The 17,501-nt window shown below is 40.5% G+C and overlaps 1 protein-coding gene across 4 annotated transcripts; it reads right to left on the reverse strand.

Moving 5' to 3' along the window:
• Positions 1-22: 22 nt before the first annotated feature.
• L3HYPDH (trans-L-3-hydroxyproline dehydratase) lies at positions 23-17,461 on the reverse strand. Of its 4 annotated transcripts, none has more exons than XM_081229739.1 (7): positions 16,840-17,461; positions 13,924-14,093; positions 11,296-11,418; positions 10,883-11,047; positions 6,071-6,134; positions 4,384-4,439; positions 23-280 (listed from the first exon to the last, which is right to left on the reverse strand). In XM_081229739.1, exons 1-7 carry the CDS (start codon positions 17,345-17,347, stop codon positions 44-46), a joined length of 1,323 nt encoding a protein of 440 aa, XP_081085865.1. In that variant the 5' UTR covers positions 17,348-17,461; the 3' UTR covers positions 23-43. The 4 variants fall into 4 exon arrangements, with proteins under 4 accessions (XP_081085865.1, XP_081085866.1, XP_081085868.1 ...); XM_081229740.1 differs by having other exon boundaries at positions 24-280; positions 10,910-11,047; XM_081229741.1 differs by lacking the exon at positions 23-280 and adding an exon at positions 1,489-3,136.
• Between the last annotated feature and the right edge of the window lie 40 nt (positions 17,462-17,501).

A 17,501-nucleotide genomic window follows, 5' to 3' on the forward strand; every position in this document is an offset into this window, starting at 1 on the left:
TACCCTCAGAAAAGCCGGTCCAGGATGTCACCTCTCCCCGAGGTTATGCGGCCAGGGAGGTGGGCTTCAGAGAGTGCCAGGTCGACCTCCTCAGGGACCACTGCCCAGCCTGATCAGATAAAGCGGGACTGGTCCTCACACAGATGGCCAAATTCAACAAGGGTTCACTCTCAAGCTCTCTTGGATACACATGTCCTACAGAGAGGCGGGGGGCGAGGGGGGGGTGCTTTGCTTCCTGTGGGTGTTTCCGGCATCTACAGGTAGGAAAGGAATCTAGAACCTGAAGTGGAAAACAATCGAAATTCGGAGATCTTAAACCTGAGGGAGCAGAAAAACTTAAACCAGGTGTTCTCAAACTTGAGCATGCAACAGAATCACCTAGGGCTTGTTAAAACACAGTTGACTGGGCCCAACCCCAGATGTTCAGATTCAGTAGATCTGGGGTCTTGTCCGAGAATATGCATTTCTAACAAGTTGCTGGGTGGTGATGATATTGCTGGTCCAAGGACCACACTTTGAGAACCACTGATGTAGTAAGCTTATTAAAATGCACATTGGCTGGCTGACTCCCAGGAGTACTGAGGATGGGCCCATGAATCTAAACCCCAAAGGTGATTCTGATACAGGTGCTTTGAGGAGCTAGAATATGGATCCTGGAGGCAGGATGTCACCTTGTTTTCAAGGACCTGGACCCCAGGACCATTACTCTCTCACACGTGTCAGGGAAGAGGGGAGAGTCACTGGTTCCTTGCCCTGCTGGCAGCCTTCATCAGTTCTCTGGAATGTGGTATGTTTTGAGTTTAAGGTGCTGCCAGCCAAGCAGTCGCCACAGATGCAGCTCCAGGTATCTGGCGGGAAGATACAGGTTCAGGAAGGGCCAGCCTTCCCAGGGAAACTGCATCTCAAGTTTCTGGGCATGGCCTCTAATGAGGGAAACTGTGATAAACCCTTAGGTTCTCTAAAGCAGTGGTCTACAAAGTGTGGACCCTGGACCAGCAGCATCAGCATGACCTGGGAACTTGTTAGAAATGCAGATTCCCAGGCCACACCCCAAATCTACTGAATCTGAAACTATGGGGATGGAGCCCAGCCGCGAGCCCTGCAAGTGATTCTGATGCTCGTTTGAGAAACACTGATCTCAAGAATGACTAATATACTTTCAGGTCTTAGAATCAACAATAGTAGTGTTTTGGGCACTTATTTTAGTGAGGAAAAATATACTACTGGAAACTTACAGTATAAGTAAAGTTCATTTAAGGTGGTAAAATAAGACTGGGTTTCTCGGTCTCAGCATTATTGACATTTTGAGCCAGGTAATTCTCTGTTGTGGAGGCTATCCTAGGCACTGTAGGATGTTTAACAGTAACCCTAGCCTCTACCCACGAGATGGCAGTAGTGACAACTAAAAATGTCTTCAGACATTGCCAAATGTTCAGGGGGAGAGGGGGACCAACCTCAGCTGAAAACCACTGAACTAAGCCAAAAATATATAACAGATTAGTTTATTTAGGTTTTCAGAAACAACAAATAAGGGTCCTAGCCCAAAGACCTTACAGTTTTAGGCAAACACAAATATATTACAACGTCATAAATGTTGTTTAAAAATATAAGGACTGTAGGAAGAGAATCTGGCAACTGAGAGACCAGTTAAGAAAAGGCATTGTGGGACTTCCCTGGTGGCGCAGTGGTTGGGAGTCCGCCTGCCATTGCAGGGGACGCGGGTTCGAGCCCTGGTCCAGGAGGATCCCACATGCTGTGGAGCAACTAAGCCCGTGCACCACAACTACTGAGCCTGTGCTCTGGAGCCCGCGAGCCACAAGCTGCTAAGCCCGCGTGCCACAACTGCTGAGGCCTGCGCGCCTAGAGCCTGTGCTCTGCCACAGAGAAGCCACCGCAATGAGAAGCCTGCACACCACAACGAAGAGTGGCCCCCACTCCTCGCAGCTAGAGAAAGCCCGCGTGCGGCGGTGAAGACCCAACGCAGCCAAAAATAGATGAATAAAAATAAATGAATAAATAGATTTGGGGAAAAAAAGGAAAAAGAAAAGGCATTGTAATAGCCCAGGGGAGAAATGAAAGAGTCTGAACTAAGGCATTTACAGTGAAGAAGGAGGCAGTATATGGATTAGAGTCTTTGGATATAAACAATACATTGAGGGCACTGTCTCATTTAAGCAAAAGCAGAATTTACTGGAAGGACAGGGGGAGTTCAAAAGGATAGTCTAACAGCCAACCCCAAGAAAAAGAGAAGTCAGGGCAGCTCTACAGGTAGAGATAGCAGAAAGGAACTGAGGGTGATCTCTTTAGGGCTCTATAGGAATAAGTCTGCTTCAACCATTTTTCAGACCTTATGTCATTTCTCTCAAGATCCCAGGTCTTAGAGGAGAGAGTCTGATTGGAGTACCCCTTGTCTGGCAGCCCCATCAAGGCTATGTGCAAGGGGATGGATGGTTTCCCAAAGGAAAAGGAGAGTGTTGTTGATAAAAGAAGGGAAAAGGAATGATGCCGGCCAAATCCACAGACATCCACCTCAGAGCATCAACAGACAGGACAAAAGGGCATGAAAAAGGATCCAAGGATAGATCCCAAGTTCCTGGCTCGATGGATGGTGGTACCATTGATCAAATTAGGGAATACGGGAGGAGGGGCTCATTCTAGGGGCAGATGAGTCTGCTTTGTCCACCAAGTAGTGAATCTGCAGTATGGCTCTGGAGCTTAGGATTTAGAGACTTGGGAGATGTCAGCCTCTCTACAAGAGAGAAAAATGCGGGCATGAATATGACGACTTAGGAACAGAGTATTGAGTGAAGAGAGAAAGGAACCATGGGTGGAATGCTAGGGAGTAGCAAAAATTAAGAAGCAGGTAAAGGGAGAAAAGCTAAGCAGGTGAGTGATGTATTTAATGAGGCATATTTGGCCAACTGAGAAATCAGCTGTCCTGTGTTTCGGGGTGCTTTGTTTTACTTTTGCTTTTCAGAAGAGGAGAATGTAAGTTTCTCAGCCTCTTCTCAGAAAAGTTGCTGAGATGATGAGGTCAGCTCTATTCTTCACCTCCAGGTAGGGAGGTAGCAGGCTTCTTATGTGTCTCAGAGCTAAGAGGAGAAGTTTCCAGGTAGGGGAGACTCACCTGTAAAGCCTGGGCCCAAATAGGGAATTAAAATCGATTGGTTAAAACTGCAGTCCTCCTACCAGCAGTACCAGCATCAGCTGGGTGCTTGTTAGAAATGCCCCACCCCATGCCTAGGAAATGAGAATCTGCATTCTAAGATCCCTGGGTAATTCACACCTACATTGAAGTATGAGAGGCACTGTCCTAAGGAGGGATGGTATAGAAATTGTGGAATTTGAGGGACGAAGAGGAGGGTGCCCCAACTCTTACGGAGTCTAGAGGACCTGGAGCAAAAAGATTTACAAGCGCATGGTGAAGAGGAGATGGACCTGGGCCCACACAACTGCAGCACCCGATGGGTACTAATGGGGCCTGAGTACTAACCTATGGTCTTGAGAACCTCAGTGGATGGCTCTGTGTCTGAGCTCTGCACCAAGGGAGTAGAGGTTGGTGCTCTAAAATGTACCACACTTGCCTGCAAGAAGCAAGAAGCAGCATCCACCATGGATTGCATAAACCCTTGGGTGACCATTAAATCTGGCCGTTAGATCAAGCACAGTTTCCAATGAGTAATGAGGGCGAAACCAGACTGCAATAGTTGAGTAGCAAATGGAAGATGAGAAAATGTACCCATTGAGAAGAGAGTAAGGAATCTAGGAGCGTGACTGCAAAGGGAAGGAAATAGGGGCGACAGACAGCAGGCTGAAGAGGGAAGGTGGACAAGGGATGTTTGTTTCATTTTGTTTATGATGATACTTGATAAGACCTTAGAGGAAGGAACCAATGAGGGGAAGGAGGTTGCTTGAAAGAGGTTAGTGATGAGACAAGACCCTTAGCAAGGATGGGAAGGGATAGCTGTGAGCACTATTCAGAAGGTAGAATCAACAGGGCTTAGTGACTGATTAGACACTTGGAGCTGAGAGGAACAGCTGTTGATTTCCCTAGTGGTTTTGACTCCATGGGAGACATGGTGAAATACAGAAGGAATGAATATTATTGCAAGGGTTTGGCTCTGGTTTGGATTACAATTTAGGAAGATTTAGGCAGTATCTAGTTTTCAATGTTCAAGAAACATAACATATTTGTTAAAGTATTATCATAGAACAAGTTCTGGCTGTCCTGTCTTAGAGGCAGAGGAAGTGTAGCAGGAAAATACTGGACTTGGGGTCAGAAGCCCTAGACTGACAGCCTTAAATGCGACCTGAGGGAGTTAGTTGACACTTCTGGCTTGCATTTCTCTCATATTCATGAATGAGACAAAAGCAGTGGCATACCATGGGTGGGCAGAGGGAGTGCCGGCCTGGGTGCAGTTGATCAGGGGGTGCACTGTCTGTAGAGAATTTTGAAACAATAATAAAACTGACTGTCAGTCCGCATTTTTGTTATCACCACGTGCTAACAATTCTAAAGAATGTCAGTGATAAAATACTCCCCACCCTCGGTAGCCATAGAATAATAATCAAATTTCACAGTGTACCTCATTAGATCAGGGGAGATGTGTGTGCACATTACAAAATGCTATAAACTTCTAAACAATGTATGTGTCTTTTTTTCTTCAAATTAATGTGACTTGTGAAATTTAGAGAGCAAATAGTGGCTCTATTTCTATTAAAATAAAGTACAGCAAATCTCCCTGATCTGTAGAAAATTTCTTGGTCATATTTAGTGTTATTTTTTGGAGGTAAGTGAATTTTTTACCACAGATTTTAAGAGATAATGAATGGAAAACATTAGTTTTTGTGTATTTAATAGGGAAATCAAGAACATTAACTTTACAGCCTTCCTTTTGGTCAGGTAATTCAATCAGAGACCTAATAACTGGGTGTACACAGACTTGCTGGATGATACAGCCAGTTAAATGAATTAATTACTTCACTGTATGCTCAAAAAAAGAAATACTATTACTTACCTCAAAAAAGAGTCTACTGATTCAAGGTTGACAGAGTTCAGAGCACAAATTAAGGTCAAAACAATGAATCTAAAATAAACTGAGAAAATACCCCCCACCCACCAGAAAAAAAGTCTACTGAATATTGAGAAAATCATATGGTGAATAATTTTTAATACTTCATTTTATAATGACTGATAATGATCATATTTTATTTTTTAACAGGTTCACAATTAACTAGCAAGAATGCCAATAGTTAACATGTCCTTCATGTTTTAAATTACCTGGCATGTAGTTGGCAGAGTATGTGACTCGCTCCACTGTAGATATTTATTGATTGACTCCTACTGTGTACCTATACTTCAGTAATGCAATAAACAACCCCTTTTATAACAGCGTTAAAGATATATCAAAAACCTGATTTTTGATCTTCTCTCACGAGTTTACGGGTATAGGAGCTGGGCTCTGCAGCACAGAGGACATCCCTGCAGCAGCTACAACAACTCTCACCCAAAGAAGCTGACCACCCCATTCCTCCCCAGTTTATGACTGCTAAGTGTTGAGGACTTTATAATAAGCTGTCTCTCTTGCATGCTGCTTAGAGACAGGGCATTATTTTACTCAAAAACTGGAAGACTAAAATAATGAACTTGTAAGACTCATTGCTGTGAGGGCTACAATTGAAGCTATTATTCAAAGAGCATTTAAAACAGAATATTATAGTAATTACCACAGAGGAATATTTAAAAGTAACAAGAACTAAGGTTTTAATTTTACCTGATATGTTAATAATTAGAAAAGTATTCTGCATTTTGTATTCTATAAGCAATATTTATACCAATACACATGTATAAGTATGAGGAATAATGACTTTATATTTAACCACAGTGTATTATTTTAAGAAGAATGTTAGTTGGCTTACATGTACAATTTGGATACAGTTTTCCAAGTAATTCAGAGAGAAATTACGTATGATAACAATTTAAAGAAAGCCCTTAAAAGTCATATAAGTCATTTGAGAAGAAATCCATCCCTCAATGGGTCATCATCTTCTACTATAAAGCTTGCTGTACCTGTGTAATGGGCTTGTCCAGATACTTCCACTATAACAGCTTTAAAATCACCATATTTTACTTCCTGAAAAAAGAAGGTGATAGGAGAATATCAAGATACTGCCCTCATAGTTTATCTAGCCTAAAAGTTGTATTCTCAGTTTTTATCATTTTAAAGAGAACCCAAGAGTTAATCATATAGGCAATGGGAGGTATTTAAGGTAAGTGACTGGATTTGTGTTTTTGATTTAGTTTAGCTGTAAAGTAGGGAACAAATTGGAGAGGAGAGAGACTAGAAACCCAGCAATCTGTTAAGAGGTAACCTTAATTCATCAATTAAATCTAGAGACAGGAGGGCAGTTTTTAGAGAATGGAGAACAAAATATAGAGATACTTTGGAGGCAGAATTGATAGACCTGGGGACTGATGTACGTAGGAGGTGAGGAATAGAGATGAGTTAATATGACCATAGTTTCTAGCTTGGAAGTGAAGCTGGCGCCACCATTAGCTGAGATGGGGAATGAGACAGGAAGAACACATTTAGGAAGGGAGAACTTGTAAACAAGTTGAGTTGGAGATATCTCTGGGACAATCATCTTGAGATGAGTTTAGTGGACAGTGTCAGACTCAGGAGAGAGGCACAGGTAAGCGTGGTAGGGATGAAGCTTTGGGAGTCATCATTACTGGCTGGTTGAGAGTTGAATTCACTCTCACGTGGGTGAAACTGCCCATCTGCATCAAATGTTTGCCTAAGAGCAAGAAAATATGGTGGTTAACAGTACAGGCTCTGCTCAGAGGGACCCACATGCATAGCCTGGCTCTGTTACCTGTCTGTTTGACCTATGGCAAATTATCTAAACTCTAATTCTCCATTTTATCACTTGTGAAAAAAGGATGATAACATTACTGACCTCAGAGGATTCTTGGGAGAATTAAAAGAGACGGTATATGTGAAGTGCTTAGCTTGGAAACTGACACATAGTCAAGCACCCAATAAATGTTGTCGATTATTATTTTGTCTTGAGTCTCAGACTTGAAGATAACGTATTCCAAGTTTTTGCATGTAACATAAATGGTTTGGTATCCCATAAGATCAGCGTATTATATATGAATCCCTAACTTAAAGCAAATTCCATATTCAGAAAAGAACAAACTTTAAAAACAGCTACATTAGGATATAAAAGTCTTCATTAGGATAAGTTATCTGCTATATTAAAGGACTCTTTGTGAGTAGATTCACTTATTAGATGCAATTTAATCATACTACAGTAGATTTTACTTACTACTATGAGTAAATTCATTAATTAGCTGTTAGCTCATTTATAATTTGATTCCATTACAAAAATACTTTCCACAACTTTTCAGGACTTTCACATCTTATTATATAAAATGGAACATTCCTATAGAATAAAAACAAAAAACTTCCAAACCCTAATTTAATGGTTCTCAAACATTTTGGTCTCAGGATCCCTTTATACCCTAAGATTTGAGGACCTCACCCACCATTACCCTGATACCAAAACCAGACAAAGACACTTAAAAAAGAAAATTACAGGCCAATATCTTTGATGAATATAGATGCAAAAATCCTCAACAAAATATTAGCAAACCAAATCCAAGAATATATAAAAAGGATCATACACTGGATTTATACCAGGGTCACAAGGATGGTTCAACATATACAAATCAAGCTGGATTTATACCAGGGTCACAAGGATGGTTCAACATATACAAATCGATCAATGTGATATACTACATTAACAAAAGGAAAGACAAAAACCACATAATCATCTCAACAGATGCAGAAAAAGCATTCAACAAAATTCAACATCCATTCATGATTAAAAACTCTCATCAAAGTGGGTATAGCGAGAACATATCTCAACATAATAAAGGTCATTTATGACAAACCCACAGCTAGTATAATACTCAATGGTGAAAAGCTGAAAGCCTTCCCACTAAATTTAGGAACTAGACAAGGATGCCCACTTTCACCACTTCTATTTAACCTAGTATTGGAAATCCTAGCCATAGCAATCAGACAAGAAAAAGAAATAAAAGTTATCCATATTGGGAAGGAAGAGGTAAAACTGTCACTATTTGCAGATGACATGATACTCTATATAGTGAACCCTAAAGTCTCCACTCTAAAACTATTAGAACTAATAAATAAATTCACCAAGGTTGCAGGATACAAGATTAATATACAAAAATCGGTCACGTTTCTAAACACCAATAATGAAATATCAGAAAGTAAAAAACAATCCCATTTAAAATAAGGTCAAAAAAATAATACCTAGGAATAAACTTAACCAAGGAGGTGAAAGACCTATATGCTGAAAACTATAAAACACTGATGAAGGAAACTGAAGATGATTTAAACAAATGAAAAGATATTCCATGCTCTTGGATTGGAAGAAATAATATTATTAAAATGGCCATACTACCCAAAGCAATCTACAGATTTAATGCAACCTCTATCAAAATACCCAGGCCATTTTTCACAGAACCAGAACAAAGAATCCTAAAATATATATGGAACCATAAAAGCCCCCAAACTGCCAAAGCAATCCTGAGAAAAAAGAATGAAGCTGGAGGTATAACCCTCCCAGACTTTGGACTATACTACGAAGCTATAGTAATCAAAACAGCATGGTATTGGCAGAAAAATAGACAAATAAATCAATGGAACAGAATAGAGAGCCCAGAAACAAAGCCACACACCTATAGTCATTAAACGACAAAGGAGGCAAGAATATACAATGGAGAAAAGACAGTCTCTTCAATAAGTAGTGCTGGGAAATCTGGAAGAAGAGAACATAGGCACTCTTTGACATAAGTAGTAGCAATATTTGCTTGGATCTGTCTCCTAAGGCAAAAGAAATAAAAGCAAAAATAAAAAAATGGGGCCTAATTAAACTTAAAGGCTTTTGCATAGCAAAGGAAACCACCAATAAAACAAATAGACAACCTATGGAATGGGAGAAAATACTTGCAAATGATGTGACCAACGAGGGCTTAATTTCCAAAATGTACAAGCTCATACAATTCAATATCGAAAAAACCAAACAATCCAATCAAAAAATGGGCAGAAGGGACTTCCCTGGTCGTCCAGTGATTAAGACTTTGCCTTCCAATGCAGGGGGTGTGGGATTGATCCCTGGTCGGGGAGCTAAGATCCCACATGCCTCAGGGCCAATAAACCAAAACATAAAACAGAAGCAATATTGTAAGAAACTCAATAAAGACTTAAAAAATGATCCACATCAAAAAATCTTTAAAAAAAATGGGCAGAAGACTTGAATAGACATTTTTCCAAAGAAGACATACAAATGGCTAACAGGCACATGAAATCGTTAGAGAAATGCAAATCAAAACCACAATGAGGTACCACCTCACACCAATCAACATGGCTATCATCAAAAAGTCTACAAATAACAAATGTTGGTGAGGATGTGGAGAAAAGGGAACCCTCCTATACTGTTGGTAGGGATGTAAATTGGTGCAGCCACTATGGAAGACAATATGGAGGTTCCTCAAAAAATTAAAAATAGAACTATCATATGATCCAGCAATTCTACTCCTGGGTATATATCTGAAAAAATGAAAACACTAATGCAAAAACATGCATGCACCCCAATGTTCATAGAAGCACTATTTACAAAAGCCAAGACGGGAAAGCAACCCAAGTGTCCATCAACAGATGATTGGATTAAAAAGATGTGGTACACACATACACACACACACACTGGAATATTACTCAGCCATAAAAAACAGTGAAATAATGCCATTATTATGGATGCCATTATTATTATTAATGTGGATGGAGAGAATATTGTGCTTAGTGAAAGTCAGACAGAGAAACACAAATACTATATGATATCACTTATTTGTAGAATCTAAAAAATAATACAAATAAATGTATATGCAAAACAGAAACATACTCACAGATATAGAAAACAAACTTGTGCTTACCAAAGGGGAAAGGAAAGAGAGTAGGGACAAATTAGGGGTATGGGATTAACAGATACAAACTACTATTTATAGAATAGATAAGCAACAAGGATATACTGTATAGCACAGGGAATTATACCCAACATCTCATAATAACCTACCATGGAATATAATCTGCAAAAATACTGAAACACTATGTTGTATACCTGAAACTAACACAATATTGTAAATCAACTATGCTTTAATTTTAAAAGATTTTAGGACCACAAAGAGTTTTTGTTTATTTCAGTTATATCAATTAATATTTGCTATATTGGGAATTAAAGATATTTGTTAAGAACCTGCTGTATAAAAACAGTAAATAAAATTCTAAAATTCAAAAAAAATAAAGATATTTTTTCATTAATGCATTTAGAAATAATAAACCAATTACATTTTGTCATAAACAACAAATTTTTGTGAAAATAACTATATCTGCCAAAACAAAAAAAAAATTAATGAGAAATATGGCATTTTTTACATTTTTGCAAATCTCTTTAATGTCTGGCATAACAAAAGGCAGCTAGATTCTCGTATTTGTTTCTGCATTCAATCAGCTGGGATATCACCCATCACGTAGCTCCGGGAGAACTCCACTGTACATTTGTGAGAGAATGAAAGTGAAAAGGAAGCAACGTCTCAGTATTATTATGAACATATCTTTGATTTTGTGGACCCATGGATAGGACCCAAAGGTCCTTTCCACACTTTGAAAACCAATATCCTAGCTGAACGGAAGTTTTTTCAGGCCTGTCTTAAAATTCTCTTCTAAGAGCTAAGTGAAGAAACTTATCTAACACCCACCTTAGGTCTCCACAGTCTCAAAAGTAACATACTTACAAATGAGAAGCTAAGGGTGCCACTCACCCTCACAGCCTTCCCTGTGAATACTGAGCCGGTTGCACTGCTTTTAAAGGCTCTGGTCTGGTTCAGTTCTAGAAGCCCTTTGTGATACTGCAGAGCAATTCGGGCTGTCACTCCTGAGCCGGTAGGACTTCTGTCAACCTGTTGCAGAATAAATGAAGATGAGATGTTCACAGTGTTCTAGTTCCATATTACCTGGCTGTGTGCCTAAAAATTCCAGTTTGGAATTCCCTGGCGGTCCAGTGGTTAGGACTCTGAGCTTTCACTGCGGGGGCCAGGGTTCAATCCCTGGTCAGGGAACTAAGATCCCACAAGCTGTGCAGCACAGCCAAGAAAAAAATAAAAATAAAAATAAATAAAAATAAAAATAAAAATTCTAGTTTTAATACCTGTTCATCTGCAAACACACAGATGTTGGTGGTTGGTTCCTCACTATAAGCGTCTTTTCCATCTGTTAATATAGTTCCATATAGAAAGGCAAGGTCTTCGCTGTCAGGATGATTAATTTTAAACTGTAAATAAAATAATTATCAACCACACATAAAATAAATATTTTCATTCAAACTTATCTTTTAAATAACATATATGGGGTACTCTTAGACAGGGGTACTCTTAGACATAATTTTTCCACCTTTATCATTTAAAAAATATTTTTTGGGTCACAGCACTAAATACTAGAAATTATGTCTTTCTCTAGATGAATAAAGATAGTTTTGTTGGAAGTTATGATTCTTATACTTTGAGCCCTTTCTAAGGAAGTCAGCCTGCACATAGCCTCTACTAAAGGAACAGTCCTATTTTATACACATACCTGCCAAAACACATACTCTTTGAACCACTGACCCCAGCATTGACCCCGGGATGGTCAATTCACAGGCCAGCCATGGCTGCTCAAGCAGGAGGAGTTAAGGCAATCCTACTCTCACCCTCAAGAACTTGAAGGGGATAATGTTGAAAAAGCAAGCAATGAGTATCTAGAGCTGAAATTAATACCACTGATAGATACAAGAACTGTCAGAGGCCATGAGCAAGCAAAAAGTATAAGGATGCAGAAGCTATTAGGTAAGAGAAACAATTGGATGGGTAAAAAAAGACTTATAAAGGATGAAGTCAGTATCATAAAAAGCAGCAGGTACACACAGAGAGAAGCAAGCACTGGCAGGGTAGCTAGGTCACGTCAGTGGTAAAGCTTGGTCAGGTCCAAATGTGCAATGCTTCCTGAACTTGGGAGGTCTGGTTGTTTAACTTCTGGATTCCTGTAATGCCTGGTAGCTTGGCTGAGATTACTATAACCTTACTTCCATTGTATCCTTACAGTTAGTATAGTCCAATACCACTTACCTGTCATTTAAAGCAGTTGAAAAGATTTGGATTCTTAAAATCCAAAGAGTCCATCTATAACCCAGTTAAAGAGGCCCATATATTGGATCTCTGTTCTCTGACCTCTTAAAGCCCCTATGCCCCACCTCCACAATAGCACCAGTACATCACACTGCCCACAGGGATGCTTCCCCCACTAGACTGAGCTCCTTGAAGGTCGTGGGGTTTGTTCTTCCTCTGGGTCTCCAGCATCTAGCATGGTGTCCGACATACAATAAGTCCTTGGTAAATGTTTGCTAAAAGGACAAAGATGAATTTATTTTATATTTACTTTAGCTCCCTCCCCCCTGGGCAAATGGCCTTTGCCTAAATCTGCATTAGCAGTATGAATAATCAGCGGTTCACAAAGTAATCCTACTGCCTGCTTCATCACTGACAGAACTACTCACATTTTTTTCAGAATCCTTCCTCCCTCAAAGTCTACCCCTTGCCACCTTGGTGAGAAGTTCTAGCTTTGAGAACTTCAAAATTACTCCTTTTATTAAGAAAACAATGCCTTTTTCTCTTGATTTTATTAAAAATAAGGTCAAATTATTTTGTGTCAAATTGTTAAACTATTAGCTGTCTCCTTACTGGAACAGAAAATGGATGTGAATTCAGAGTTTCAGAAGTTACTATGATAAAATAATTCTACCTATTGGTATTGACAGTCCTGGAAAAATGATAATTTAGAACAGGGATATGGTATATATTCATTTTGTTATTTAAGTTATTATGTTAAAATAAAGCCTCAGATATGTTAAATAGGCCCATAAATAATTAGTAGAAGTATATTAGATTCTATCTTTCCTAAGTTATTTTTTACTTAGAATGATAAATTCTCATATGCTAAAACATTTAAATATGTATATGAGTTTTATACATAGATCCCAATTAGGTAAAATTGAGTTTTATATATAGGTCCCAATTAGGTAAAAAGGCACACTTGTGCTAGAAAGGAAAGACTATTCTAGAATTACTTATTATCTAAACTGATTTTATAACAATAGTTTTCCCAAGCCAAACTAGAGTTACTTGAGTGGTTATTTAAGTAACTTCTTAGCAATATAGGAAAAATTCACTAACTAGGAATTAATGTTCTCTGTGAAATAAGAGAAAGTCTGATCAGATTTAATGAAATCTATTTTGTAAGCTATATTTTACATTCATTATTTTCAAGGTTTGCAGAATGACCACATATATCAAAGCATTTCTAATTAGTGGAATATTATATAATACATTTTCTATGTTTAAGTAACCACAAATTATATTATTATTATGTATTATTAAAGTTAATAATAGTTATCATTTATTGAACATTTACTATGGCTAGGCACTATTTTAAGTCCTTTACACATATTGACTTATTCTTACAACTCCCTATGAAGCAGGTATTTCATAATTTCCATTTACAGCTAGGAAAACTGAGGCACATGGAAGTTATGTAACTTGTTCAAGGTTATAAAAGCTACAAGTAGCAAAACTACAACTCCCAGGTAGTCTTGCTCTAGAGTCTAAGATTATAACCAGTACCCTATTCTTAGTACTACTGATAATTTGAACTCAGAGGTATTTAATTTTCTGTATAGACATGTCATCTATATTCCCTCCATGTCACAGAGGAGGGTATCTGCTATGATAGCAGCATCTGTACTGACCTGAGCTTTCACTGCTTCTGTCACTGCACTTGCTGCATCCATGAGGTCCCTTGTCTTTGTGGAACAAACATCAAGTCCTAACTTTTCAGCACTAACAAACGCATAAAATGCGCCACCATATGCAATGTCCACCACCACCTTTCCATGACCGGGAACATCCACTAGGAAATCTAAAAAAGATATGTTTGAAAATAAGTTTGTTTTAGTATTTCAGCAATAAAATTCACAGCATTTTAAATATATGTGTATTTCTGGGGGTTGGGGTGGGGGTATTTTTTCCTATCGTAAAAAGGAATGGAGCAAAAATCCATTTTCAAAATGAGTATGCATCACATAATTAATAATAGACCTTTAGCTCAGTACATCTTTCTATTTTTAAGTTAATGAGGTTTGTATAAGTTTTAGAACATGAATGCCATGTTTTTCCTAAATCATACATACATATTTTGTTAACTGTTCTGAAGATCTTTTCTAGAAAACATCAGAGGCAGAGAGAGAGGAAATTCTGGGACATGAATGTGTGAAAACTATGAAGGAAAATGTAGGTGCCTCTCATGCAGATATCAAAAAAGGGGCCAGCCTGTGGAAGGATGAGGCTAAGTCAACCAACAGGGCAGAGAGGGGTCTCAAATTCAGAAATTAAGTTGTGAAAAATAGTTCTTGTATTCCTGAGTTTGCACAGTGAGTCATACAAAGATACCAGGGGGCTACCAGTTAGAGTAGAACCACAGGACCCTTTTAACACATGATGTGTCAAAACAGAGCAAGTTTATAATCAAAGGAGTAAAACACACCTGTGGAACTTAAGAGCAAAAGTGAATCAAAAATGTCTTTATCTTGATGCTTATGCAACATGAAAAGCAGGTTTAATGAAAGGAGACTCAGGAAATAGATGGAAATGTGGGACGGCCAGAATGGGGAAAGCTAAGTGTGGCTTTGAAGTCCTCATGCATAAAATGGAATTGCTGTTTCCATCCTAAAGGGATTGTTTTGAGAATTCCATGTGATAACGTGTGGGGAATAGTGGGCACAGATTAGGAATACAATAAATTTTAATATTAAAGCCAAAAGTTTAACTTCCAACTGGAATAGGGCTCTTAAGAGGACAGATGTTTACATTTGCCAATCAGCATATTCTTCTCTGAATTTCATTTATTCACACAATATTCATTGACTGTGTACTGTTCTAGCACTTAAATACAGTGAATAAAACTAAAGAGTCTTCATTTTAGCTGGGTGGAGTGGAGATGAACTCAGCAATCCTGAGGTAGGGACTGTTGTCATCCTCACTTTATAGATGACATTGAGGCATGGAATCCCTTCCACAAGGTCACAGAGATGGGGAGGGGCAGAGCCGTGATCTTGGACACTATCCATCTGCCTTTTATGCAATTTTCAAAGTAGAGAGTTTAAGGATTTCATTTTCTTAATGGCTCAAAGTGACCATTAATGCCCACTGATTATATTATGGTCACACAGTGATGCTTTCAGGAACTACTGTGCTTGTGGGGTTGGCTGCCCCTGCCCTAACCAACCCCAAACTATGATGTACGTAGTTGGTAATCCTGCTGCCAGCTGTCATTTCCCACAAAATCTAGAGTGCTTCTAATCTGCTGCTGGGGTGGCCTAAGGGGAAATCAGGTAGCCAAGCTAGTTAACTGCTGAGGTTTTTAAAGATGCAATCCTAACATAAATTCCTGTCTCCCTCAAGTTCCCTCCCAATCCGGACGTGACACCAATTCTTTCTGGGAAACTGGCATCAGTTTGCCCAGTGGCATTCTTTATCAACTTGTGTGTTTCAGCTGCCTGAGGTATTCTAAGACTCTCAAACACCTGGGCTATTACTGCATCATTCATAACATTTATAATCAGGCTAAACTGGAACCCAAATCCACGAGGAGGATCAAGATCAAATTAACAGAATGATTTGCACAGCTGGAAGACTTTGAAGGAACGATAACCCTATTGCTGGATTGACTAAATTAGCTCCCAGCTCACTTCCAGTCAGACTACTAAAGCATCTTGATAGAATTCAGCCTTCGCTGATGGAATTTGTAGCAATCTCCCTCTTTGTAAGGATGAATAGTTACACACTGTTTTACATGACATACAGGCTCTGTACTAGAGAACCCACCAAAGCCTTTTAAAGGCTCTGCACACCTCGAGAACTATAACTAGCAACCCTATATATTCTGCAGTCTTTCTATGTCTAGGAAGATGTTTTTTAAAAATTCTAAGTACCTTGCATACTCTCATTAAATCCTCAAAAAAACCTCAATGAGATAACAAATGAAGATACAATGGACACGGAGGGGGTCAGTAATTTGACTAAGTTTGCATAGCTTTAAGGGGGTGTCAGGATTTGGACCCAGGCAATGTCTGTACCTGTTCTTAAAGAATTAGACCGGCAACATCTGTATCTTCTCGAAAATATTTAATTCTTCCCCCAAGAACTGGAGAAGGCAATTTTTACAGATGACTTTTAGTAACGTATTTACTAACTTGTCAGGGTGTAATAATGTGTCTAGCAATCATATTCTGAGCCAGCTTGGAGCCCCGGTTCTTTGCACTTCCCTTGACCCTAGTGGACCTTGCCTTATCCAACTGTGAAATCTCTAGGAATGCCTGACGAGTGGAGAATGAGGCGCTGAGTATGGGAAGCACGGAATTCTGTACCCCTCAAGACTCTCCCCAAGCCACAGACGGATAGATCTGCGGGGTAATCAAATTGCATGCACCATACAAATTCGCAAGGGCAAGGTGCTGACACACACTTGCAGTTATTTAGAATTACCTTTTTACTGATTGTAAAGGCTTTGTGGGGTGGGTTAGTTGCGCTGCGTGGGTTCCAGCCCAGAGAGACAGTGTAATTAGTTGGGTCCTGGGCTGCAGGGCCGGAAGGGTCCCACCGGTTACCTGTGGCCAGCGCGAAGGCCGGGACGCTGTGGAAGCGCACCGGGCCGCCACTGCGGCCGCCCTCGCACTCCACGAAGGCGGCCACCAGCCCGCACGGGCAGTGGATGTTGACCAGGGCCTCGCGGGCGCCGGCGGGGGGCGCTGGCACCAGCCCGAAGTCGAGCGCGAACCGGCCCAGAGCCAGCACCGCGTGGCCGCACATGGAACTGTAGCCCTCGTTGTGCAGGAACAGGACGCCCAGGTGCGCGTCAGGAAGCTCGCTCGGCACAAGCACAGCCCCGTACATGTCCCGGTGCCCCCGGGGCTCGAACATGAGCCGTCGCCGCACGTGGTCGAGGTGCTGGCGCATGTAGCGTTGCTTGGCCAGCAGCGTGGGGCCGACCACCTCCGGAGACCCAGCCAGCACGATGCGCAGGGGCTCGCCGCCCGTGTGCATGTCCACCACCGACAGAGCCGGCGTCCTCGGGTCGTGCGGAGGCAGCGGGGGCACAGCCGGCGGGCTCGCCATCGTCTGCGTCCAGATGGGAATCGACCACTGCCCGGCCGCTCGCGGTTCCAGCCGCGGGTCTAACCACCTCCTCTCCGCCAGAGGGCCAGGCCGCAGCGCCACCTGAAGGGCGGGGCCTTCGAGCCGAGACCCGGAAGCCCGAGGCGGGGCGGGG

This window comes from Mesoplodon bidens (genome assembly GCF_964165515.1).
Source record: "Mesoplodon bidens genome assembly, chromosome: 3".
In the NCBI taxonomy this organism is placed as follows: Eukaryota; Metazoa; Chordata; class Mammalia; order Artiodactyla; family Ziphiidae; genus Mesoplodon; species Mesoplodon bidens.